The sequence below is a fragment of the Anguilla rostrata genome, chromosome 2 (genome assembly GCF_018555375.3).
Source record: "Anguilla rostrata isolate EN2019 chromosome 2, ASM1855537v3, whole genome shotgun sequence".
In the NCBI taxonomy this organism is placed as follows: Eukaryota; Metazoa; Chordata; class Actinopteri; order Anguilliformes; family Anguillidae; genus Anguilla; species Anguilla rostrata.
The window spans coordinates 73,450,876-73,475,580 of record NC_057934.1 but is presented as its reverse complement, the minus strand read 5'-3'; the positions used below and the strand labels follow the sequence as shown (position 1 = coordinate 73,475,580).

The window sequence follows — 24,705 nt, the reverse complement described above, 5'->3', positions numbered from 1 at the left end:
TCCTTTTGTCCATCAAGGTGGCGGTCATGATAAGGGCTGGAAGATGCAAGCCAGCGTTCTGAGAAAATGAAGGACTCATGTTCAGTCTGTCAGCCCCACTGGCTCAGGAGGGACCGCGAAAACGGAAAGGTGATATTTGTCATAACTATTTTAATCAGGCTTTTACCGCCGGTTCACTAATGGGCAGTTCCGGGCACATCTGTAGCGAAATCCAAAGACACCAACACGGGAATGTTATCTAAATGAGCATTTTCACGCAGCTGTTTATTTAAACACTTAAAAGTGTGAAATGACACGTTAGTGTACATTATGGCGATAGCCTGCCAGGTTATTCTGGCAATATAACAGGCGAAATAAATTTTTTGTTCGTGAATTTTGCCCGTTATTCTTAATGCACCACTTTAACATTCGTTTTAATAACTGTATATCTTAACTCTTAAATAAGCACGTGCCGTTTAGCTTTGTATTGGGCGACCTCTGACGCTGGTCAATCGCTTCGCGCACGGGCTGCACTGGTGATTTTTTTTTTTTTTTTGTCAACCCAAAGTTTCCAGCGTCGCACGACATGATTAATTCAAATATTGGCAGGCTTTTATTTCCATACGAATTTATTTCCATTCAACGAGCAATTTATGCAGCGCTTCAGACGCAGATTTTATGAACACGGTACAACTGTAGTCTAATGAAACTTTCCATTTTTATATTTAATAAACGACTCATTGACCGCGTGCTTAATGTGATACAAGTCGGGGGTAGGGGGGTTAAAAGTAATTTGAATGTGCGTTAGAAAATTCTCTTTATCCAATCCGATTTGGGATTAACACCTTGCTGTTCAATGATTGGCCAGAAGAGGCTTGTCATATGGCCCCTGTTGTCTCTCCCACGTGGGGTGTGAGAATTGTGCGGCGCTGACGGGCTGAATAGGCATCAGAAAAGCCACGTCCCCTCCTCCGGTGCTATTTGATTGGTTGAACTGGTTCCCATTCGACCCGCCTCCTCCCTTGTTCTCACTCGACGGATCCCCTACCCTACCCCCCCCGCCCCCCCACCGCCCGCGATCTCAAAGCTAGCGCCATCGGTCTGTCGCTTCGCATCTATCAGGCAGTGCGTGAAACTAACAGGGATCTGACATTTTGCACCGCACCTCTTTACATCCCTAATATGATTTCTTTTAAAAACATGATTATTAGATATGATATTTAACTGTACATCACCTCTATACTTGAAGCACAAATGCAGGCGCCACGTGCAAACCTGTCACCTTCCATGTTATTTTATTTCATTTTTTATTACTAATAGATTTTTTTTCACCCTCCCCCCACCTCCCGCCAGGCACGGTAGTATTTCACATTTCTGGAAGTTATACAACTGCGCATTTTAAGAGACGTGAAATACACGCGAGAATCAATCTGGCTATTTAATTCATCTTTATTGTGGTGCGTCTTTTAACTGCGTGCCCCTCGCAGCCTCGACAAGAGCAAACCCGGTCAGAAGCGCGATGCTGGCCAATGGATTTTGGCTTGGTACTCCCCACCAACGCAAGAAACCCAATGGATCGTAAATTCCTCGCACAGGACCAGTGAAGCCAAACGTTGGGAACATTCTCAGGACCATATCTGCTTTAGGCCGGTCAGTCAGTCTTCCAATATCCGGTACACACCAGCCAAAAGGGCACGTGCTGCGTTGTCAAGGTTTTTCAGGAATCAAATGATTTTCACTACCAAAAACATGAAGAGGTCTAATGCTGGGCTTAAAATAGGCTATGGGATGCATATCTGGATCTGATATTTGAAAAAGATAAAATTTTAAAAAGTAGTAGCTTCATAAACCAGGTTGCGTTTAATGGGTCTATGTCTATTGCGATGTGGACGAAGGATTAAGCATCTGTTTTGGTTCAAACTGCTGTTTGAAATTATGATATGAAATTAAAGAAATCATTTTCTGAGGTGGCCATCTCTAATTCATATTTAAAGTAATGACAGTTCATAACACAGACTTACAAACTTGTGCACTAAAGGTGAAATAAATCATTTTCTGATAAAAAAAAAAAAAATTCCTGTAGTTGGCTACATTCTAAAGGAAGGTGATCAAAGTCTACTGGCAATATTTAAAAGGACGTGTATAATCACTCCAATTATGAACCCCACAGAACCGCTCGCTCTGGCCCCCTGGGCCCAAACCCCACAGAACCGCTCGCTCTGGCCGTCGGGTCCTGTGCAGTGATGCATCCTGGGAGTCTGTGGATGAAGCCCGTCCCTGACAGACAGTGTTTTCTGAGGCTGGTAGGTCATACCCCAGCACCGTGTAGGAGTTTGTTTGTTCCAGTATTATTACAAACCTGAATATGCAAACTTTGCTCTCTTATTTCTCTTTTTTGAGTTTTTCTTTGCGGTTTTAAGCACCTTTTCACCACTTCCTGTGATACGATTTAACCCACGTGGCCCACAAGCTGAGGGCTCTTGACTTTACTTCCTTCTTCAAAAACTCCAGATGCTATGTGGGCATTTCCTGCTTCAGTTCAGCAGTTCCTGTTGATCACACGCACAATGGTATCATCAGAAGACAGGCAGTTTCAGCATGACTGGGCCTTCCAAACAGGGAAGAAAACAGTGTACAGGTGAAAACTCTGGTTCTGAATTTTCCCTTTAGCAGAGCTAAGGAAAAATAACAACGGAAATTAATATAATAAACTCATAAAATAAAATAATACCCACATTGGCCAATATTATTTCCTGACAGCTGTTGGTGATGACTAATGCTTTTTTAAAAGTACTTGTTGGAAAATATTTGCTTTCCAGATATTTAATTAAATGAAGAATCTGGTGTCCATTCCTCAGGACAAGCCTCCCCCCCCCCCCACGCCTCCCTCCCAGAGTTATCAGCTGCAGGCAGGCTGCTGGAGCACAGCGTGTAGCTGCTAATTAAACAGCGGCTTCTGAGCGTCACTGAGCACGCTCACAGCACCACCATACAGCTCTCAGTCCAGCTCACAGCACCACCATACAGCTCTCAGTCCAGCTCACAGCACCACCATACAGCTCTCAGTCCAGCTCACAGCACCACCATACAGCTCTCAGTCCAGCTCACAGCACCACCATACAGCTCTCAGTCCGGCTCACAGCACCACCATACAGCTCTCAGTCCAGCTCACAGCACCACCATACAGCTCTCAGTCCAGCTCACAGCACCACCATACAGCTCTCAGTCCAGCTCACAGCACCACCATACAGCTCTCAGTCCAGCTCACAGCACCACCATACAGCTCTCAGTCCAGCTCACAGCACCACCATACAGCTCTCAGTCCAGCTCACAGCACCACCATACAGCTCTCAGTCCAGCTCACAGCACCACCATACAGCTCTCAGTCCGGCTCACAGCTCACAGCACCACCATGACTTTAGAGAGCAGACCTGGCAGCCCTACTCAGGTGTGCTGATTTTAGAGAGCAGACTTGGCAGCCTTACTCAGGTGTACTGATTTTAGAGAGCAGAACTGGCAGCCTTGAACATCATCTGTGTGTGATTTGCACAGGTTGTTGTGCTTGAGAGAACAGCTGTTTGGAAATGGGGCGAGACAAGGGGGTGTCAGCGCAATAAATAAATGTGTGTGTGTGTGTGTGTGTGTGTGTTCACACGTTTACACATGTATGTGTGTGTGTGTTTGCATGTGTGTGCGACTGTTTACAGCTGTGATTTATAGGTCTGTAGGTTTGGGGCCTGTAGTTTATAGGTCTGTAGGTTTGGGGCCTGTAGTTTATAGATCTGTAGGTTTGGGGCCTGTAGTTTATAGGTCTGTAGGTTTGGGGCCTGTAGTTTATAGGTCTGTAGGTTTGGGGCCTGTAGTTTATAGGTCTGTAGGTTTGGGGCCTGTAGTTTATAGGTCTGTAGGTTTGGGGCTTTTAGTTTATAGGTCTGTAGGTTTGAGGCCTGTAGTTTATAGGTCTGTAGGTGTGGGGCCTGTAGTTTATAGGTCTGTAGGTGTGGGGCCTGTAGTTTATAGGTCTGTAGGTTTGGAGCCTGTAGTTTACAGGTCTGTAAGTGTGGGGCCTGTAGTTTTTAGGTCTGTAGGTTTGGGGCATGTAGTTTATAGGTCTGTAGGTTTGGGACCTGCAGGTTATAGGTCTGTAGGTTTGGGGCCTGTAGTTTATAGGTCTGTAGGTGTGGGGCCTGTAGTTTATAGGTCTGTAGGTTTGGAGCCTGTAGTTTATAGGCCTGTAAGTGTGGGGCCTGTAGTTTTTAGGTCTGTAGGTTTGGGGCCTGTAGTTTATAGGTCTGTAGGCATGGGGCCTGTAGTTTATAGATCTGTAGGTTTGGGGCCTGTAGTTTATAGACCTATAGGTTTGGGGCCTGTAGTTTATAGGTCTGTAGGCATGGGGCCTGTAGTTTATAGATCTGTAGGTTTGGGGCCTGTAGTTTATAGGTCTGTAGGTTTGGGGCCTGTAGTTTTTAGGTCTGTAGGTTTGGGGCCTGTAGTTTATAGGTCTGTAGGCATGGGGCCTGTAGATTGCAGGTCTGACAGCTCTTAAAGGGGAGGATGATGGATGAGGGTTAATCCCCTTTAAATGGAAACCAGGATCAGTTTGCCTTTTAGTGAACCACCAACACCTCACCCCTCCACCCCCCTCCCCCCCACCCCCCCCCCGACCCCTCCAGACCAGACAGGGTCACCTGGGGTGAGACATTTATGAGGTGCAGGTATGTGCTGCACACACGCACAAACACAGAAACACACACACATACAGACACGCATGCACTCACACAAACGCACACGCATGCATGCATACACATACAGACACACACGCGCACACGCATACACACACAGATGCACGCATGCAAACACAGACACACATGCACGCACACACACACGGATGCACGCATATACACAAGCACGTGCACGTGCGCGCACACACACATACACACATTCCATCTCTCTCACAGCCCTTTCCAAGTCTGTGCACAGCAGAGTGAGTGATGGGTGCTCATTAACCCCAGGTTCCAGGCCCTTGGTGGGGGTTAGGGGGGTGGGGTGAGGGGGGGAGGTGGTTGGGTACACCTCTTACCCAGAGTGCCATTGGGTCATCCCTGTAGGTTAGGGGGTAGAGATTACCACATTTGAAAGCTGCAACATACACACACACACACACACACTTTCAGACACACACACATGCACACATGCTCACACTCACACACATACTCATTTAGACACACACACATGCACACACTTCCACTCAGTGACACTCACTGATAGACTCTGTATAAACTCATTCATAAACTGCAGATTGGGGTTCACTTCATACAATAACCCCACATTCCCTGTGCCATTCATCAGGAGTGAGCAAACCACTCCACCCATGAGGAGTGAGCAAACCACTCCATTCATCAGGAGTGAGAAAACCACTCCATCCATCAGGAGTGAGTAAACCACTCCATCCATTAGGAGTGAGTAAACCACTCCATCCATCATATGGCTTTAAGGGCAGGTTCTGAAACTCAGTTTCAGTCTACTTATCTGAATGTTTCCTGCCGGTGAGCCTACCTGTCTGCATACCTGTACACCTGTGTCCATGCCCTGTAATGCTCCTCCTTCCTGCTGGGCAGTGCAGCCTGTGAGTGACACAGAGTCAGCCAGCATCCGGGATTCTGCAGGAGGAACACCTCACCTCTCCTCCATGAGACAGCCAATGAGGAGAGAGTCAATGAGGAGAGAGCCAATCAGGTCGCGCTCAGGGGAGAAGTGGAGAACGCCATCTCAGGCGTCATTCCAGAACATTCCACGGCGGTTGGATTGGGTTCAGCTCCAGGGACAGGGGTGAAGGTCTGTGGCGTGTGGAGAACATCAGTGACCCGCGGGTCGAGCCATCTGGCTCTGTGGAGAGGGGACACAGCCATCGCTGCCCATGGCAGGGAGGACCCAAACCCGAACCCCAACATGGAGTCAACAGGACGTCCCTGTGCCAATATTGACTGAGACTCAGCTTACCCATCAGTGCACCCAGACCACGCCAGGGGAATATGACACACACCAGACCCCTTTACTTTGATTGGGTAAACTGCTTAAATGCTCTCAAAATCCAGCAAATCAGATCATGAGCTGGGGAGTGGGGGTGTGCCATAGAGTGTTGACCTTTAGTAGAAAGAAGATGGTATCCAGTGCTGAAAAGATTTGACAAATACTCAACTAACAAGCCGCTTCAAGGATAAAAACAATGAACAGTGCATAACCACATACATTTTCTATGAATTTATTTATTCATAAGCCACCTATAAAGGTCTTGATACTAAAATGCTTTCACATAGTTTAATATTTATAGACACAATTTCTTCGATTGTTCACCCCAAAAATAAAACCATAAAAAGTCATACTGTACAAATTTACAATTTTTTTACAATACTAAATCTCAATTAGAAAACAAAAAGTGAGTTATGAAAATAAAAGAAATATAAACAAAAAATAATAACAAGGAACAATATTCATATGAAAATTCTTTCAATCAGTGTTAAAATATTCCAATATTTTCTCAGCAATCTGAGCGATGTCATATGTAATGCTGTGGACCTGGTCTCTCTGCCGGTTTGGGGGAATGTTGTGGTCTCTCTGGAGGTTTGGGGGAATGTTGTGGTCTCTCTGGTGGTTTGGGTGAGCGTTGTGGTCTCTCTGGTAGTTTGGGTGAGCATTGTGGTCTCTCTGGCGTTTTGGGTAAGTATAGTAGTCTCTCTGGCAGTTTGGGGGAATGTTGTGGTCTCTCTGGTGGTTTGGGTGAGTGTAGTAGTCTCTCTGGCAGTTTGGGGGAATGCTGTGGTCTCTCTGGTGGTTTGGGTGCATGTAGTAGTCTCTCTGGCGGTTTGGGGGAATGTTGTGGTCTCTCTGGTGGTTTGGGGGAATGTTGTGATCTCTCTGGCAGTTTAGGTGAGCGTTGTGGTCTCTGGCGGTTTGGGGGAATGTTGTGGTCTCTCTGGTGGTTTGGGTGAGCGTTGTGGCCTCTGGTGGTTTGGGTGAGCGTTGTGGTCTCTCTGGTGGTTTGGGAGATCGTTGTGGTCTCTCTGGCAGTTTGGGGGAATGTTGTGGTCTCTCTGGTAGTTTGGGTGAGCTTTGTGGTCTCTCTGGTGGTTTGGGTGAGCGTTGTGGTCTCTCTGGTGGTTTGGGTGAGCGTTGTGGTCTCTCTGGCAGTTTGGGTGAGCGTTGTGGTCTCTCTGGCGGTTTGGGTGAGCGTTGTGGTCTCTCTGGTGGTTTTGGTGAGCGTTGTGGTCTCTCTGTCGGTTTGGGGGAATGTTGTGGTCTCTCTGGTAGTTTGGGTGAGCGTTGTGGTCTCTGGCGGTTTGGGTGAGCGTTGTGGTCTCTGGTGGTTCGGGGGAACGGGCCAACGAACACTGTGAGTACTCAATAACAATGCAGTTCTGCGCACCGTGGATATACAGACACACACACACACACACTATACACACACACACACCCTTACACACACACACACACACACACGCACGTACACACATGCACGCACACCCTTACACACACACACACACTCACACACTATACACACACACACACACACACACACACACTGCCAGAGGGAGAGAGAACTGGCCCAGCAGTGGTACACACACACACACACACACACTGCCAGAGGGAGAGAGAACCGGCCCAGCAGTGGTACACACACACACACACACACACTGCCAGAGGGAGAGAGAACCGGCCCAGCAGTGGTACACACACACACACACACGACTGCATGTCTGTGTTTTGTCTGGCTGCCTCTCATTATGCCAGGTTATGTGGCATCTGGAGTTCCCAGCATCACCTGACCTGCACATTTCAGCTTTCAGAATGTGGCCAAACTCGGTCAAGCCTGGTCACTCTGCTTTTTAACCATTAGTATTTTACAGGAAGCTGTCACTTCCAAAAGCCCCTAATTTCATGGGTCCTGGAAAGCCAGAAGGACTCTACTCCAGTTCTTAACTTACAGTCTACTTTCCAAATCAAAGGCTGTAAAAAGATGACATGAAATTTAGACAACAATACGCACAATTAAATCAACAAAAATTAATAAAGTTTTGACATCCTTTATAAAGAGAAAATAAATGGAACAAAATGCAATAAAATGGTTATAAATAAAGATGCTTTAACAAAGAAACCATACCTTAAATTATTATTTCAAAAACAACTGAAAGAAAGCAAAATAACCTGACCAAAAAAAATATATCTTTGAAGTTCCCACTGGGGGGCCAAATTCAGGTCACTCAATGAGGTCACTTCCTGTGAACAGTCTGAAAGGCACACAGCTGCTTCCTGTCTGAGCACACTCACAGGTGAATCCAGTGTTAGTTTACATAAATGCTGAGGGCTCAGAAAATAACAAAACATGTACACCACCCACACTATAATTCATTGTTATTTATTTTTCAAATTTGGCATCTTCAATCCCACCCACGTTTGGAATGTCCAAATTGCACAAGTGTGCTCACATATGCCCCCTGCTGCTGGCTCGGGAGAATGCAGACAAACTCGTGGTTCTCCCCTGAAACACACAGTGCCAACCAGCTACTTCTTTTCACATTGCAGCCCCAAGCCACGTATGAGCAGAGGGAAGGCAGAGGAGACCCAATCATACGCTGTACCTCTCCCATATATCCCTCGGGGGACACAAAGCCCAGCACAGGCCGGAAAAACCGTGTTTTTGGCAACAGATGACTGTACAAAACTGGACACGGGAGACGTAGCTCACCCCCCCCCCCCCCGTGCCCTCCACCCCCTGTTTTAAGCAGCCTTTAAGATAGTGTCAGACACAAAGAAGCAAAGCAAAGACAAAAAAAAAACATTTTTGGCAAAAAAAAAAGCATTAAACCGTAACTTACAGTACTACATCCAGACTGAGCCAAAATCTCAGCCCTGCCTCACTGATCGGATTGTCCTACTCAGCAATGCATTCATGAGCACTCCAGTAACATTCTCTGAACATCGCCTTAACACTGCTGCAAACGTTAGTAGACCCTCCTGCTCAGATCACAGGGTCCAGGAGAGATTTATAATTGCAGTTTCAAACATCATGGGGATTCAGGGAACATCCCACCTTCGCTTTGGTATAGTTTTTACAGAAACCTGATAAATCTACAGTATGTTTTCACATTAAGTGTTAAACAACATTACAGTGTTAAACAAGAGATTACAGCCACTAACGCAAACAAGTTTCGGCTGACCGATCAATAAGGAGATAAAGGGAACACAATCAGCTGAACAGCGGCCCAGCGCGGTGTTAAAAACGATAATAAAACTCATCACACATCCCCATTCCTTCTAAAAAACAACAATTGACACATAATATAGACCTGAATCAGAAGGTAGGCAAGAGGTACTGAATTGTATAGCTTGATTTGGAAATCTGTCCAATTTTTAAGAATATTTATTCATATATTTATAAACTCAATCAGTCAGTTATCTGGTAAAAAATGGAGAGATGTTCTGGAGAGATGACTGTACACACTGCAATAATCACACACACGTGCACACGCACACACACGCACACGCACACACACAGACACACACGCACACGCACACACAGACACACACGCACACACATACACACACGCACACACACAGACACACACGCACACGCACACACACAGAGACACACACACGGACACACATACACGCACACGCACACACACACGCACACACAGCACACACGCACACACAGACACACACGCACACGCACACACAGACACACACGCACACACAGTCACACATGCACACACAGACACATGCACACACGCGCACGTGCACACGCACACACATACACACACGCACACACATACGCACACACACACGCACACACAGACACACACGCACACACGTGCACACGCACACACACACATACTCACACACACACACAGACACACACGTGCACACACGCGCACGCACACGTGCACACACACACACACAGATGCACACGCACACGTGCACACACACACACAGACACACACACACTCACACACACCCTGCTGACAGTGAAGCTGTGCTGACGGGCATGTGGTCTCTCCAGTTTCTTCATAACCAGCACAATCTGTTGGTTTGAACAGTTAAGTCAGTTACAAAGCCCTTCAAACCTGACCCTTCAACCTTGACCCCTCACCCTTCAGTGCCCCTCCTGTTGAATGCCCTGACTCTGGGAAACCAGTACAACAGCTAAATTTGTACTCCTAAACCTCGCAGTGCAGGGCGGGGCAGTCACTCTGATTGGGTTTTCCCAGCATGCCCTTGGGTGCGTGACAGCATAGAGCTCCAATGGCCCTCCGTTCCCCTCAGGCAAATCCACAGACGCCCCTGCCTCAGCCACATGTCCTGGGGCCTTTCAGTGGCAAGGTGGGCGGGGCTAGCAGCAGATGGCCTCGCCCTCGGCGGTGACCAGCTGCCCGCTGGCGGGGTCGTAGGTACCCGCCAGGTAGTACAGGTCCTGGGCGCTGTGCGGCAGCTTCCTGCCGCGGCTCAGATACTCGTACTCCGCCCGGCTCACCACCTGGCACCTGTGCGAAATGGTCTGCACATCATTCTCATCCTCATGACTGGACTGGTACAAGGCATGCTAGGAAAGAGAGAGAGAGAGGGAGAGAGAGAGAGGGGCGAGGGAGGGAGAGTAATTTTGTTTGCTGCAGTTTGTAATCTTGCTGCAGTATGTTCTCTCGCTGCAGTTTGTAATCTTTCTGCAGTATGTAATCTTGCTGCAGTATGTTCTCTCGCTGCAGTTTGTAATCTTGCTGCAGTATGTAATCTTGCTGCAGTATGTTCTCTTGCTGCAGTTTGTAATCTTGCTGCAGTATGTAATCTTGCTGCAGTTTGTAATCTCGCTGCAGTTTGTAATCTTGCTGCAGTATGTAATCTTGCTGCAGTATGTTCTCTCGCTGCAGTATGTAATCTTGCTGCAGTGTTTTCTCGCTGCAGTTTGTAATCTTGCTGCAGTATGTAATCTTGCTGCACTATGTAATCTTGCTGCAGTATGTAATCTTGCTGCAGTATGTTCTCTCGCTGCAGTTTGTAATCTTGCTGCAGTTTGTAATCTTGCTGCAGTATGTTCTCTCGCTGCAGTATGTAATCTTGCTGCAGTATGTTCTCTCGCTGCAGTTTGTAATCTTGCTGCAGTATGTTCTCTCGCTGCAGTATGTAATCTTGCTGCAGTGTTTTCTCGCTGCAGTTTGTAATCTTGCTGCAGTATGTAATCTGCTGCATAGCCTGTGCATTGTAATCTTGCTGCACTATGTAATCTTGAAGTTTGCTGCAGTAGTAATCTTGCTGCAGTATGTTCTCTCGCTGCAGTTTGTAATTTCTTGCTGCAGTTGTAATCTTGCTGCAGTATGTTCTCTCGCTGCAGTATGTAATCTTGCTGCAGTATGTTCTCTCGCTGCAGTTTGTAATCTTGCTTCAGTATGTAATCTTGCTGCACTATGTAATCTTGCTTCAGTATGTAATCTTGCTGCAGTATGTTCTCTCGCTAGCCTACCTTGCCGTCTCGGGGCCTCTTGCCCATCTTGGTCTCCTCTGGATGGTAGAACCACTTGACCTTCACCACCATGTTGCTGGCCCAGGACTGCCACATGCTCTCGATGCGGCCCACGTAGGGCAGGTGGGGGCGGCCCGCGGACAGGAAGACGGCGCAGTCTCCCACGCACACGGTGTCGCGGCCGCGAACCACCGCCTTGTAGAACAGCTTCCGCGCTTTCCCTTTCATTCCCCGCCTCTGCGTGGGAGACGCACACTCAATAACACTCAAAAATACCCTAACCCTAACCTCTACAGCCTAACTCTAACCCAAACCATAACCCTAACCTCTACAGCCTAACCCTAACCCTAACTCAATAACACTCAATACTACCATAACCCTAACCTCTACACCTAAACCCTAACCATAACTGAATAACACTCAAAAATACCCTAACCCTAACCTCTACAGCCTAACTCTAACCCAAACCCTAATCCTAACCTCTACAGCCTAACCCTAACCTCTACACCCAAACCCTAACCCTAACCCTGACACATTAACACTCAATAATACCATAACCCTAACTTCTACACCCAAACCCTAACCCTAACACTAACTCAATAACACTCAATAATACCATAACCCTAACCTCTACACCCAAACCCTAACCCTAACCATAACTGAATAACACTCAAAAATACCCTAACCCTAACCTCTACAGCCTAACCCTAACCCAAACCCTAACCCTAACTCAATAACACTCAATAATACCATAATACCATAACCATAGGACGGAGTGTAGCACGGTGGGTAAGGAACTGGGCTTGTAACTGAAAGGTCGTAGGTTAGATTCCCGGGTAGGACACTGCCGTTGTACCCTTGAGCAAGGCACTTAACCGAAATTGCTTCAGTATATATCCAGCTGTATAAATGGATACAATGTAAAATGCTATGTAAAAGTTGTGTAAGTCGCTCTGGATAAGAGCGTCTGCTAAATGCCTGTAATGTAATGTAATGTAATAACCCTAACCTCTACACCCAAACCCTAACCCTAACCATAACTGAATAACACTCAAAAATACCCTAACCCAAACCCTAATCCTAATCTCTACAGCCTAACCCTAACCCTAACCCTGACACATTAACACTCAATAATACCATAACCCTAACTTCTACACCCAAACCCTAACCCTAACCATAACTGAATAACGCTCAAAAATACCATAACCCTAACCTCTACAGCCTAACCCTAACCCAAACTCAATAACACTCAATATCAGCAGCCATACCACCATGCACTCTGCTCCTGCCGACTGGCTGAAGCTAAGCAAGTGTGGGCTTGGTTGGCACTTGGATGGGAGACCACCAGGGAATACTGAGTTGTTGCTGGAAGTGGTGTTGGTGGGCCAGCAGGGGGCAATCTCCCCTCTGGTCAAATAAACCCCAATGCCCCAGTGCAGTGACGGGGACACTGTGCTGTAGGAGATGCCATCTTTCGGATGAGACGTTAAACCGAGGTCCTGACTCACTGTGGTCATTAAAGATCCCATGACACTTATCACAAAGAGTAGGGGGTTCCCCAGTGTCCTGGCTAAAATCTCAGATCTGGGACAAAAAAAAAACCCTAGCCCAAACCCTAACCCTAACGTCTACAGCCTAACCCTAACCCAAACCCTAACCCTAACCTCTACAGCCTAACCATAACCTTAACCTCTACACCCAAACCCTAACCTCTACAGCCTAACCCTAAACTCTACACCCAAACCCTAACCCCTACAGCCTAACCCCTACACCCAACCCCTAACCAAAACCTTAACCCTAACTCAATAACACTCAATAACACCATAACCCTAACCTAACCTAACACCCTAATAACCTAACCTAACTCAATAACCTCATATACCCTAACCCTAACCTAACACCAATAACCTAACTCAATAACATAATAATACCCTAACCCTAACTCAATAACACTCAATAATACCCTAACCCTAACTCAATAACACTCAATAATACCCTAACCCTAACTCAATAACACTCAATAATACCCTACCCCTAACCCTAACACAATAACACTCAATAATACCCTAACCCTAACTCAATAACACTCAATAATACCCTAACCCTACCTCAATAACACTCAATAATACCCTAACCCTAACCCTGTTCACAAAACAATCAGCTGCAGACATGAATGTCTGCACTGTGGGAACAGGCCCTGGATGTGTGATGGAATAATTAGGTAATAATCAGCTGTCACCTCAGCAGCTATGATGCAATAATGGTTGTCGCCATGGCAATGCACCCACCTGCGTGGGGTTCCCAGACCACTTCCAGAGCTGGTGGGTGGACGGGTAGGGGCCGGCCTTGGGCAGGGTGTCGCCCGGCAACTGCCTCTGTCTTCTGGCGGGGTCCCTGGGTGTCTTGGTGGAGGGGGTGGAGTCAGGGCCATCCTTCCTCCTGATTGGCTTGTTTCCGTCGGCAACCTTGGCCCCAAAGGAGTGACGGGCAGCGGGTGGGGAGTGAAGCGGGGGTTCGGGGGCCTGCAGCAGTGCATGATGGGAGGAGAGGCAGCCCTGCAGGAGCAGTGGGCCTCCCTCCTCATCCTCAGAGCTGTAGGAGGAGTCGTTCTCAGAGGAGCAGAGGGAGGAGGAGCAGAGCGAGGAAGAGGAGGAAGAGGAGGAGCCAGAGGAGGAGGAAAAGATGGAGAGGCGGGAGAGGAAATGGCCGGCCATGGCGGCTCTCTGGTGCTCCTCCTCTTCCTCCTCTTCCTCCATGTCAGAGTAGGAGGCGTGGCAGTCGCTGTGGCAGTCGCTGTCGTATTCTGCCAATACATCCATCGGCAGAGCCTGGGGGGGCGCATGCAGCTGGGACAGCCCCCCGAGGAGCAGTTCCACCTGAGCCCCGCCCCCAGCCCCACCCTTCTTACTGGCTTTGGTGAGGAGGACCGGGGGGGCGTAGCGCACGGCGGAGGACACGCCCCCTTTGGACCCAAACCCCGCCCCGCCAGCCTTACCGCCGCCATGCTGCAGCAGGGCCTTGCTGCTCTTGGTTTTGGGTGCGGTCACTCCCTCATGGTCCAGTTTGACAGGGCACCCGCTGCCCCCCCGGCAGGGCCTGCCCCCCTCGCCGCCCCCCAGGGGCGCGGGCGTGTGCCGGGCGGAGAAGGAGGTGCAGCCGTGGGCGATGCTCCTGAAGGAGTCCACCTCAAAAGAGCTGCTGAACATGGGCTTGGCGGGCGGGGCTGTGGGCGGGGCCAGTGAGGGAGAAAAGTCTGCCTCCTGCCTTTTGAGGGCCCTCCGGGGCGCCCCATTGAGGGGGAAGAAGCTGTGGGGGGTCCGCCTCCTGGGCGTGGTCACAGCGAGCCAGCTGATGGGGGGGCAGCTGCTCTCTGAGGGGGTGCACTTTCTCCCTGAGTTCACACTGTCTGGTATCCCTGGGAAACCATGAAACAAACCATGAGCTCAAATTAGAAAAATTAGAAACCGGTTTGGTAGTGCTGGTGCACTGGTCTGTGATTGGTGTACCTGGTTTGGCAGTGCAGGAGCACTGGTCTGTGATTAGCTTACCTGGTTTGGCAGTGCTGGTGTACTGGTCTGTGATTGGTGTACCTGGTTTGGCAGTGCTGGTGCAATGGTCTGTGATTGGCTTACCTGGTTTGGCAGTGCTGTCGTAGGGCCTATCAGAGGAGGTGTTGGTCAGTGTGCTCTTCTCCAGCGTGAAGCTCCTCCTTCTGCGGCAGGCAGACATCAGGAGGGTGGGGGCAGGCTCCGCACCTGGGGCGGGGGGGGTGGAGGAGGGGGAGGGACAACTTTATGTGGCTCAGATGATCCCTTTATTACACAAAGAAGAGATGCTGAACACCAACATTTCATGATCAGAAAAGACCAACATTTCTGATCATGAAAAAGCAAAACGCATGAACATCTGTAATATGCATTGAGGAACACAGTATGCAGGCGCACCATGCGGAAACACTCTCTCACAGCTAAGCTAAGCTAAGGGCTGAGTGTTTGGGAGCCATCAGGCCTCCCCATCCTTTGCTTTTCCGATTAACACCAGCTGCTGGGGGAGTGTCCATATGAGAGGGGGTGTGTCCTTACGTGAGGATGGATTTAACCAATCACTGCCCCTCTCTGACCGGGGGGAGTGTCCATACGTGAGGATGGATTTAACCAATCACTGCCCCTCTCTGACCGGGGCGAGTGTCGATACGTGAGGATAGATTTAACCAATCACTGCCCCTCTCTGACCGGGGCGAGTGTCGATACGTGAGGATGGATTTAACCAATCACTGCCCCTCTCTGACCGGGGGGAGTGTCCATACGTGAGGATGGATTTAACCAATCACTGCCCCTCTCTGACCGGGGGGAGTGTCGATACGTGAGGATGGATTTAACCAATCACTGCCCCTCTCTGACTGGGGGGAGTGGCCATACGTGAGGATGGATGTAACCAATCACTGCCCCTCTCTGACTGGGGGGAGTGGCCATATGTGAGGATGGATGTAACCAATCACTGCCCCTCTCTGACCGGGGGGAGTGTCCATACGTGAGGATGGATTTAACCAATCACTGCCCCTCTCTGACGGGGGAAGGTCGATACGTGAGGATGGATTTAACCAATCACTGCCCCTCTCTGACTGGGGGGAGTGGCCATACGTGAGGATGGATGTAACCAATCACTGCCCCTCTCTGACTGGGGGGAGTGGCCATATGTGAGGATGGATGTAACCAATCACTGCCCCTCTCTGACCGGGGGGAGTGTCCATACGTGAGGATGGATTTAACCAATCACTGCCCCTCTCTGAGCCGGGGGACTCACAGCGGATCTGGTAGCCTGGAGGGAGAAGCCGGATGTTGTGCAGTGAGATCCAGCCTCTGTCTCCATCATCAAACTCCACCATTACACTGCCCTCCTTCTGCTGCTCCCCAGGGCCCCCTGGTGGACAAACACCGCAATGACAAGGAAGATTAAACCAATAGAGTGAGTAGAATTCACATGTGCACACACATACGCACTCACACACAAACATACACACACACCTCTGTGCACGTATCCAGGATACAGGCAGCGTGAGCGCTCGCTCCAGTACGCACACACACGGGCGCCCTGCTCCAACATCAACTCTGACTCTGGCCGCACATCCAGCACCTGAAACACAAACACACAGAGAGGGTGGAAGGAGGTGGGAGGAGGAGGTGCTGTTTGGAGAGGGCAGGAGGAGGTGGTGTTTGGAGAGGGGGAGAGGAGGTGGTGTTTGGAGGGGGTGGGAGGAGATGGTGTTTTGAGAGGGTGGTGTTTAGAGAGGGCAGGAGGAGGTGGTGTTTGGAGAGAGCGAGAGGAGGTGTTTGGAGGTGGTGTTTTGAGAGGGTGGTGTTTAGAGAGGGCAGGAGGAGGTGGTGTTTGGAGAGAGCGGGAGGAGGTATTTTCGGGTTAGGGTTCGGTTGTAAAGCTGGAGAGAGCGGGAGGAGGTGGTGTTTGGAGAGAGCGGGAGGAGGTGGGAGGAGTTGTTTTTGGAGAGAGCGGGAGGAGGTGGGAGGAGGTGTTTTTGGAGAGAGCGGGAGGAGGTGGGAGGAGGTGTTTTTGGGTTAGGGTTCGGTTGTAAAGCTGCTATAAAGCAGGGAAAACTCACAGCCTCTTGCAGCAGCTGCTCCAGCGAGTAAATTCTTGGTCGGTTTCGTCTTTCACCCTCAATAACGACACTGTATCTGAAGGAAATAAAAATAAATTTATATTAATTATTATTTTATTATGTTTTCATAGGCATACTATGTAATACAGAACAGTTTATCTATTGTATATGCCCTGTCTTACATGCATTGTGTATGCCTTGCAAATGCTGCTGACAGTACCTATAACGTAGTACCAGTCTGAGAGTACCCATAATGTAGTACCAGTCTGAGAGTACCCATAATGTAGTACCAGTCTGAGAGTACCCATAATGTAGTACCAGTCTTACAGTACCCATAATGTAGTACCAGTCTGAGAGTACCCATAATGTAGTACCAGTCTGAGAGTACCCATAATGTAGTACCAGTCTGAGAGTACCCATAATGTAGTACCAGTCTGACAGTACCCATAATGTAGTACCAGTCTGACAGTACCCATAATGTAGTACCAGTCTGAGAGTACCTATAATGTAGCACCAGTCTGACAGTACCCATAATGTAGTACCAGTCTGACAGTACCCATAATGTAGTACCAGTCTGAGAGTACCTATAATGTAGTACCAGTCTACAGTACCCATAATGTAGTACCAGTCTGAGAGTACCCATAATGTAGTACCAGTCTGAGAGTACCCATAATGTAGTACCAGTCTGAGAGTACCCATAATGTAGTACCAGTCTGAGAGTACCCATAATGTAGTACCAGTCTGACAGTACCCATAATGTAGTACCATTGAAGTACCTGTAGTACAGTCTGACTCCATAATGTAGTACCAGTCTGAATACCAAAGTAACCATCGAGATACCATAGTAGTACCAGTCTGAGAGTACCTATAATGTAGTACCAGTCTGAGAGTACCCATAATGTAGTACCAGTCTGACAGTACCAAGGAGGCAGTACGGGCCTGAGAGTACCCAGAATGCAATGTGGATCTGAGAGTACCCAGAATGCAACGTAGATCTGAGAATGCCCAGTGAACAGTGCTTTTGCTTACATGTCAGGCAGGTCTAGAGTGCGCAGGTAGGCAGCATATAGGAGTTCATCTTCCTTGGAGATAAGCACCTTCAGCCCATCCACCAGCTGCTCCTTACTGAGCACACAGCTTGGCAGAACTGTCCCCACAAACCCCAAAAACAACAGACACAGCGGTCACACAGCTTGGCAGGACTCACAAACCCAAAAAACCACAAACACAGTAAAAACATCAGCTAGAATGATATGACATTTTTATACATGATCAATACATTGGTACACAGGTCAGCATGTGCATGTGTATGTGTGTGTGTGGGTGTATGTGTGGGTGCGTGTGTGTGTGGCTGTGTGCATGTGTATCTGTGTGTGTGTGTGTGTGTGTGTGCATATGTGTGGGTGTGTGCGTGAGCATGCGTGCGTGTGGGTAAGAGGATAGGGAGTGTATTCTCACCTTGATGGGTCTCCCTGTGGGGGGGGCTGCGCCGGGGGGCCGGCTCACTGAGAACTCTCGTCCATCTGGAAGCCTCATAGCGAAGTTCAGCAGCCTGGCTGCCGCCTTCCCGCGACATCAGTGACTCTGACTCCTCCACAGCTCCGTTTGATACACTAAATGTCTCCTCACATCCGAGATGCTCACGAAGCTGGTGCTTTCCTGGATAGGAAACGCACGTCATTACATCAATTACTGGTAACGAGTGTCTCTGACAAATAAGATAAACACTAGAAAAGGTTCCAAGGCACTGCGAGATGTTAGAGTGGTGTGTTGTGTCATGGTGTTACGCAATGCTGTCACTGTGCTGTCAGTCCTATGTACTGGGTGGTGTATGACTGTGATGACGAGGGTATGTTGCACAGGCACTGGTGTGTTGTGTGTGGTGGCATGTGTTCACCCAATCATCTCACGCTCTCACCCAGTCCCATAATGGCTCTCTGCCATAACTCTGTCGATACTTGCTGTGAGTTTCTTCAGCCTCCTGCTGGTGGCAAGTGAGCCCTGGAGCCCCGACCCCTGTTGGCAGAGCTGCTTGCACCGCTTGCCCCCCTCTCCTTCCTCTCCTTCCTCCTCCTCCTCCTCCTCCTCTTCTGGCTCCAGGAACCTCTTCTGTGTAGTACCCATGGCTGGTCCATAGGGGGTTCTCCTCCTCACCTTCACCTCCTCCATACAGGGCACTCTCACAGACCCTGAGAACCAACACCACAACTCAGGTAAAACATTCCAAACCTCCCCACAAACAGCATTTCTGCTCCTGTCCCCACAAACAGCATTTCATGCATGGTGTCTGTGTGGTCAGATGGGTCAGTCATGCATGGTGTCTGTGTGGTAAGATGGGTCAGTCATGCATGGTGTCAGTGTGGTAAGATGGGACACTCATGCATGGTGTCTGTGTGGTAAGATGGGACAGTCATGCATGGTGTCAGTGTGGTAAGATGGGACAGTCATGCATGGTGTCTGTGTGGTAAGATGGGACAGTCATGCATGGAGTCAGTGTGGTAAGATGGGACAGTCATGCATGGTGTCAGTGTGGTAAGATGGGACAGTCATGGTCTGGTGGGCACAGTCTCTGGCTTGTCCTCATGACTGTTGGCCCTTCACCTTTGCTCCTCTAGCTATGCAGCCACAGATTTATTCTGCCAGGGTATTTCTCCTTACAGCACACAGGCACCTCTCTCTCCTGCTCGGCTCAGACGCATATCAGTGCTGCCTAATGATCATATATTTCTTCTCTTTTCTGAGCCTGCTGCTCCAGACACAGTTGGTTCAGCTCCAGCTCCACGCTTGTCCCCTGTCTGACAGTACTACCCACTGACATTTATGCACTGCCATTTTCCTTTTTAACCGGTGCCAGCCAGCGGCGGATGGGCTCCCTGCTCTGAGTCAGGTTCTGCTCAGGGTTTCTTCTGTAACCAGCCAGGGAGAGTTCCCTGCACAATCGGCCCAGCTGCCATCTCTGTAAAGCGGCTTTGTGATAACACCCTCTATGCAAATAAAGCTGAATTCATTTCTTGCACAAAGTGGCAGTTTATCATGCTTAAACACACTTACCCAGGAGCCCTTGCCTTTCCTTCTTATTCTTTGCTTTCTGATTGGCTTCCAGCTTCACAACTGAAGAGGGAGAAGGACCAGTCAGATTCAGGTTTATTGAGGAGTCTTTGGTAGAAGTGGCTTTGCTGTAGTGTTCTTTATCACTGTCCGGACTGCTGTCCTCCTCTGCAGGACAGAGGAGGTCAAGCATTAACCGTGACCACTGGCTAATCAATCAGTCAATCAGCCAGCCTATCAATCAATTAGTCAATAAATCAGTCAGTCAGTCAGTCAATCAATCAATCAATCAATCAATCAATCAATCAATCAATCAATCAATCAATCAATCTATCTATCTATCTATCTATCAGCCAATCCATCAATCAATCAATCAATCCATCAATAAATCTATCAGTCAGTCCATCAATTAATCTATCAATCCATCAATACATCTACCAGCCAGCCCTTAAATCAATCAGTCAGTCCATCAATCAATCAGCCAGCCCATCAAGCAAACAGTCAATCAATCAGTCAGCTAGTCCTTGCTCCTGTCACCCTTGGCCTGCTTCGCCCCGCCCAACTTCTCACCGCGCTGAGAGGACTCGCTCTCTGTGTGGGAGGTATCTGCCACTTCCTGTTTCTTCCCAGTGCTGCGTCCTGTCTGCAGAGCCTTGGTTCTGTTCCGCCTCAGCATCAGCATCTGCCCCACCCAGCCTTCCTGTGCACCCCTACCTGCAAGGGCTGATGGGAAGCAGGAAGTGCACTCCCCTCAAAACAGCCCCTCACATAGGAGCACGAACTGACCAAGGTACAAGGAGAGTGTGTGTGTGTGTGTGTGTGTTTGTGTGTGTGAGTATGCGTGTGTGTATGTGTATGTGTGTGTGTGTGCATACGTGTATGTGTGTGTGTATATGTGTGTGTGTGCGTGTGTGCATATGTGTATGTGAGTGTGTATGTGTGAGTGTGTGCGTGTGTGCATACGTGTATGTGTGTGTGTGTGTGTGTGTGTGTGTGTGCATGTGTGGGCCCCTGACTGACCTGTGTTGCCGTGGCCCCTGGCGGTGCTGGAGTGTTTGCCCTCTGTGCAGAGGGGCCCTGGGGCCCGGCGGTGGAACCCCCTCTCCAGGACAGCACCCCCATTCGCTGCGGCCTTCTGCTTCAGCAGCTGGAATACTGGCTGAGCCGGCATACAGCCCACAGACACAGGGACCTCACTCTGCTTACGCAACCGGGGGGGGGCAGGGTGGGGGGGGGGGGGGGGGAGAGGGACGGAGGGTGAGAGAGAGGAGGAGGGAAAGGAGGAGAGGAAGAAAGAAGGGAGAGAGAGGGGAAGGGAACAGGAGGAGAGGTGGATTGAGGGGGAGAGAAAGACAGGAAAAACAGCCATAGTGTTATTGTACTCTATCAATTCTGATATCTATGATACCTGTATGTAAATCATCACCCACATTCTGAGCCACACCTTTACCTTCTAAACCACACATCTTTACCTTCTAAACCACACCTTTACCTTCTAAACCACACCTTTACCTTCTGAGCTACACCTTTACCTTCTAAACCACACCTTTACCTTCTGAACCACACCTTTACCTTCTAAGCCACACCTTTACCTTCTAAACCACACCTTTACCTTCTAAACCACACCTTTACCTTCTGAGCCACACCTTACCTACCTTCTGAACCACACCTTTACCTTCTAAACCACACCTTTACCTTCTAAACCACACCTTTACCTTCTGAACCACACCTTTACCTTCTGAGCCACACCTTTACCTTCTGAACCACACCTTTACCTTCTAAACCACACCTTTACCTTCTGAACCACACCTTTACCTTCTAAACCACACCTTTACCTTCTGAGCCACACCTTTACCTTCTGAACTACACCTTTACCTTCTGAGCCACACCTTTACCTTCTAAACCACACACCTTTACCTTCTGAACCACACACCTTTACCTTCTAAACCACACCTTTACCTTCTGAGCTACACCTTTACCTTCTAAACCACACCTTTACCTTCTAAACCACACACCTTTACCTTCTGAACCACACACCTTTACCTTCTGAGCCACACCTTTACCTTCTGAGCTACACCTTTACCTTCTGAGCCACACCTTTACCTTCTGAACCACACCTTTACCTTCTGAGCCACACCTTTACCTTCTGAACCACACCTTTACCTTCTGAACCACACCTTTAAATTTACAGGGCTGTAGCCATTTTGTGTAGCAGATTTGACTCTAAAGATGGATCCGCATGGAGACCTCAGAGAGGAGGACGTTATCAGAGCAGTTAAAAAGGTACATTAGCGGAATAAACACTGTTAAAGTCCAGGTTGGCTGCCCCTCATTACCAACATAGCCCCTCCCCCCGAGCCAACAGCTCGCTCAGCTGATTCTCCTGCCCTCTGTTTGGATGGGTGGTGCCTCTGCCCAGGTCTGATTGGACAGAGTCACTGACCTGTGCAGTGTGGGGTTGGTCACAGTCCTGATTGGACATGGCCACTGACCTGTGCAGTGTGGAGCTGGTCCCAGACCTGATTGGACAGGGTTTTCTCTTTTCGCTGGCTGCTGACACTCCCTCTCAGGTCGTCCATTAGCTGGCCAAGCCCCGCCCCCAGGGACCTGTCAATCACAGCAGAGAGAGGTACTCATTAGCGAAGACTTGAGAGAAAATGGAAGGGGAGAGCAAGAGAGAGAGAGAGCAAGACAGAGAGAAAGGAGGGAAAGACCAGAGAGAGGTGGAGGGTGAATTACATCCTTCTTTCATCCTTCACTGAATGAAATCACAGATTCCTTTTATGCGTTTGTTTTACAGCAAAGCGAGGAATATCAGGGGTCAGGGGTCAGCTCCGACAGACCAACAAGAGCCCCGTGAACAAGAGGAGACAGTGTGGGGAACCCCTTTGCACATTCGCCTTTAATAATCACCCATGCCTGTGTGAATGTGTCTGTTCTTTAAGTACTTACTGTGAATGTGTTTGTGAGGGGGTGGGTCAGTAGGGTTTATTTTACATATCTTTATTGCTGTATGCACACATACACACACACACGCATACACACATACACGCACACACATACACACACACACACACACGCACACACACATACATACACACACACACACACCTGACACACACACACACACACACACACAGATCATCTATGCAATTATGTTGGAAAATACTCAACAATCTAACATGGGCTGGTTTTAAGGCACAGAAATAGAGATAATGTGAGACAGCAAGAGAGAGAGAGGATATAGATGAGAAGAGAGGAGGAAGAGAGAGATAGAGAAGAGATGATGAGAGAAGAGAGAGCAGAGAGAGAGAGGTAAGGAGAGACCGAGAGAGAGAGAGGAGAGAAGGAGAGCGAGCATAAGCAGAAGAAGAGGGATAAGAGAGAGAGAGAGAGACAGAAGGAGAGAGAGAGCGATAAAGACAGAAAGAAAGGGAGAGAGGGGGATAAAGAGAGAGGGAGAGAGACAGCAGGAGAGAGAGGGGAAAGCCAGAGACCGACGCGGACTGACGCGAGTCTGGATCAATAAACAGGAAGAGCGCAGGATGCACTCAACCCCCGCGCAGTCCCCCTCGCCATACCTCGCAACTTGACTGCCACGTCCTGCCACTCACCCTCAACTACCCCTCCTGCCAACTTACCCCCTCCTCGCCAACTTACCCCCTCCTCGCCAACTTACCCCCCTCCTCGCCAACTTACCCCCCCTCCTCGCCAACTTACCCCCCCCCTCCCCCAACTTACCCCCCCCCCCCCTCCCCCCCCAACTCTACCCCCCCCACCCCCCCAACTTACCCCCCCTCCACTGCCAACTCCCCCCCCCCCCACTCACACACCCCCCCCCACTCACCCCCACGCCCAAACTTCACCACACCAACCCCCCACACTCACCACAACTAACCCCTCACACCACCAACACACACTCCACACAAACAACGCACCCACCACACACCTCACACACAACACCCACACACTCCACACAAACCACACCCACACACCACTCACACACAAAACAGCTCACACACACACACACTCACCACAACACCCACACACCTCCACACAAACCACACCACACATCACCACAACACAAGCGCACACACACACCATACACACACATCACACACAACACACACAACACAAGCCGCACACAACCACACACACACACACACACTCACACACACAAACACAGCTCACACACACACACCACCACCCAACCGCAACACACACCTCACACCAAACCACACACACACACTCCACACACACACAAACCCACACACACCACACACACACTCAACACTCACACCACAAAACTCAACCACACAAACACAACCCACCAACACCCACACACACAGCACACACACCACACATTCAGCAAACACTAAGTCACACACACACACACACACTCACACACAAACACAAGCGCACACACACACTCACACACAAACACGACACCACACACAACACCACACACAACTCCCACAAACACCACACACACACCACACTCACACACACACAAACACAAGCTCGCACACAACACACACACACACACACACACACT

The 24,705-nt window shown here is 49.2% G+C and overlaps 1 protein-coding gene and 1 long non-coding RNA gene across 3 annotated transcripts in view; one reads left to right on the top strand and one right to left on the bottom strand.

Annotated features, from left to right (window-relative positions):
* LOC135249462 (uncharacterized) lies at positions 1 to 2,708 on the top strand. 2 transcript variants are annotated; one of them, XR_010328680.1, is made up of 4 exons: positions 1 to 129; positions 1,467 to 1,629; positions 2,188 to 2,282; positions 2,491 to 2,708. It is a non-coding gene; the product is annotated as an uncharacterized LOC135249462 (long non-coding RNA). The 2 variants fall into 2 exon arrangements; XR_010328681.1 differs by lacking the exon at positions 1,467 to 1,629.
* Positions 2,709 to 6,225: 3,517 nt separating this feature from the next.
* bahcc1b (BAH domain and coiled-coil containing 1b) overlaps positions 6,226 to 24,705 on the bottom strand; it is a 64,824-nt gene continuing 46,344 nt past the window's right edge. Inside the window, 14 exon segments of the mRNA XM_064323461.1 lie at positions 6,226 to 10,576; positions 11,489 to 11,725; positions 13,777 to 14,903; positions 15,121 to 15,243; positions 16,292 to 16,408; positions 16,513 to 16,621; positions 17,103 to 17,178; positions 18,132 to 18,249; positions 18,561 to 18,586; positions 19,021 to 19,291; positions 20,154 to 20,318; positions 20,721 to 20,873; positions 21,171 to 21,348; positions 22,643 to 22,757. Of these exon segments, the coding sequence (XP_064179531.1) occupies positions 10,367 to 10,576; positions 11,489 to 11,725; positions 13,777 to 14,903; positions 15,121 to 15,243; positions 16,292 to 16,408; positions 16,513 to 16,621; positions 17,103 to 17,178; positions 18,132 to 18,249; positions 18,561 to 18,586; positions 19,021 to 19,291; positions 20,154 to 20,318; positions 20,721 to 20,873; positions 21,171 to 21,348; positions 22,643 to 22,757 (3,025 nt within the window). The 3' untranslated portion in view covers positions 6,226 to 10,366.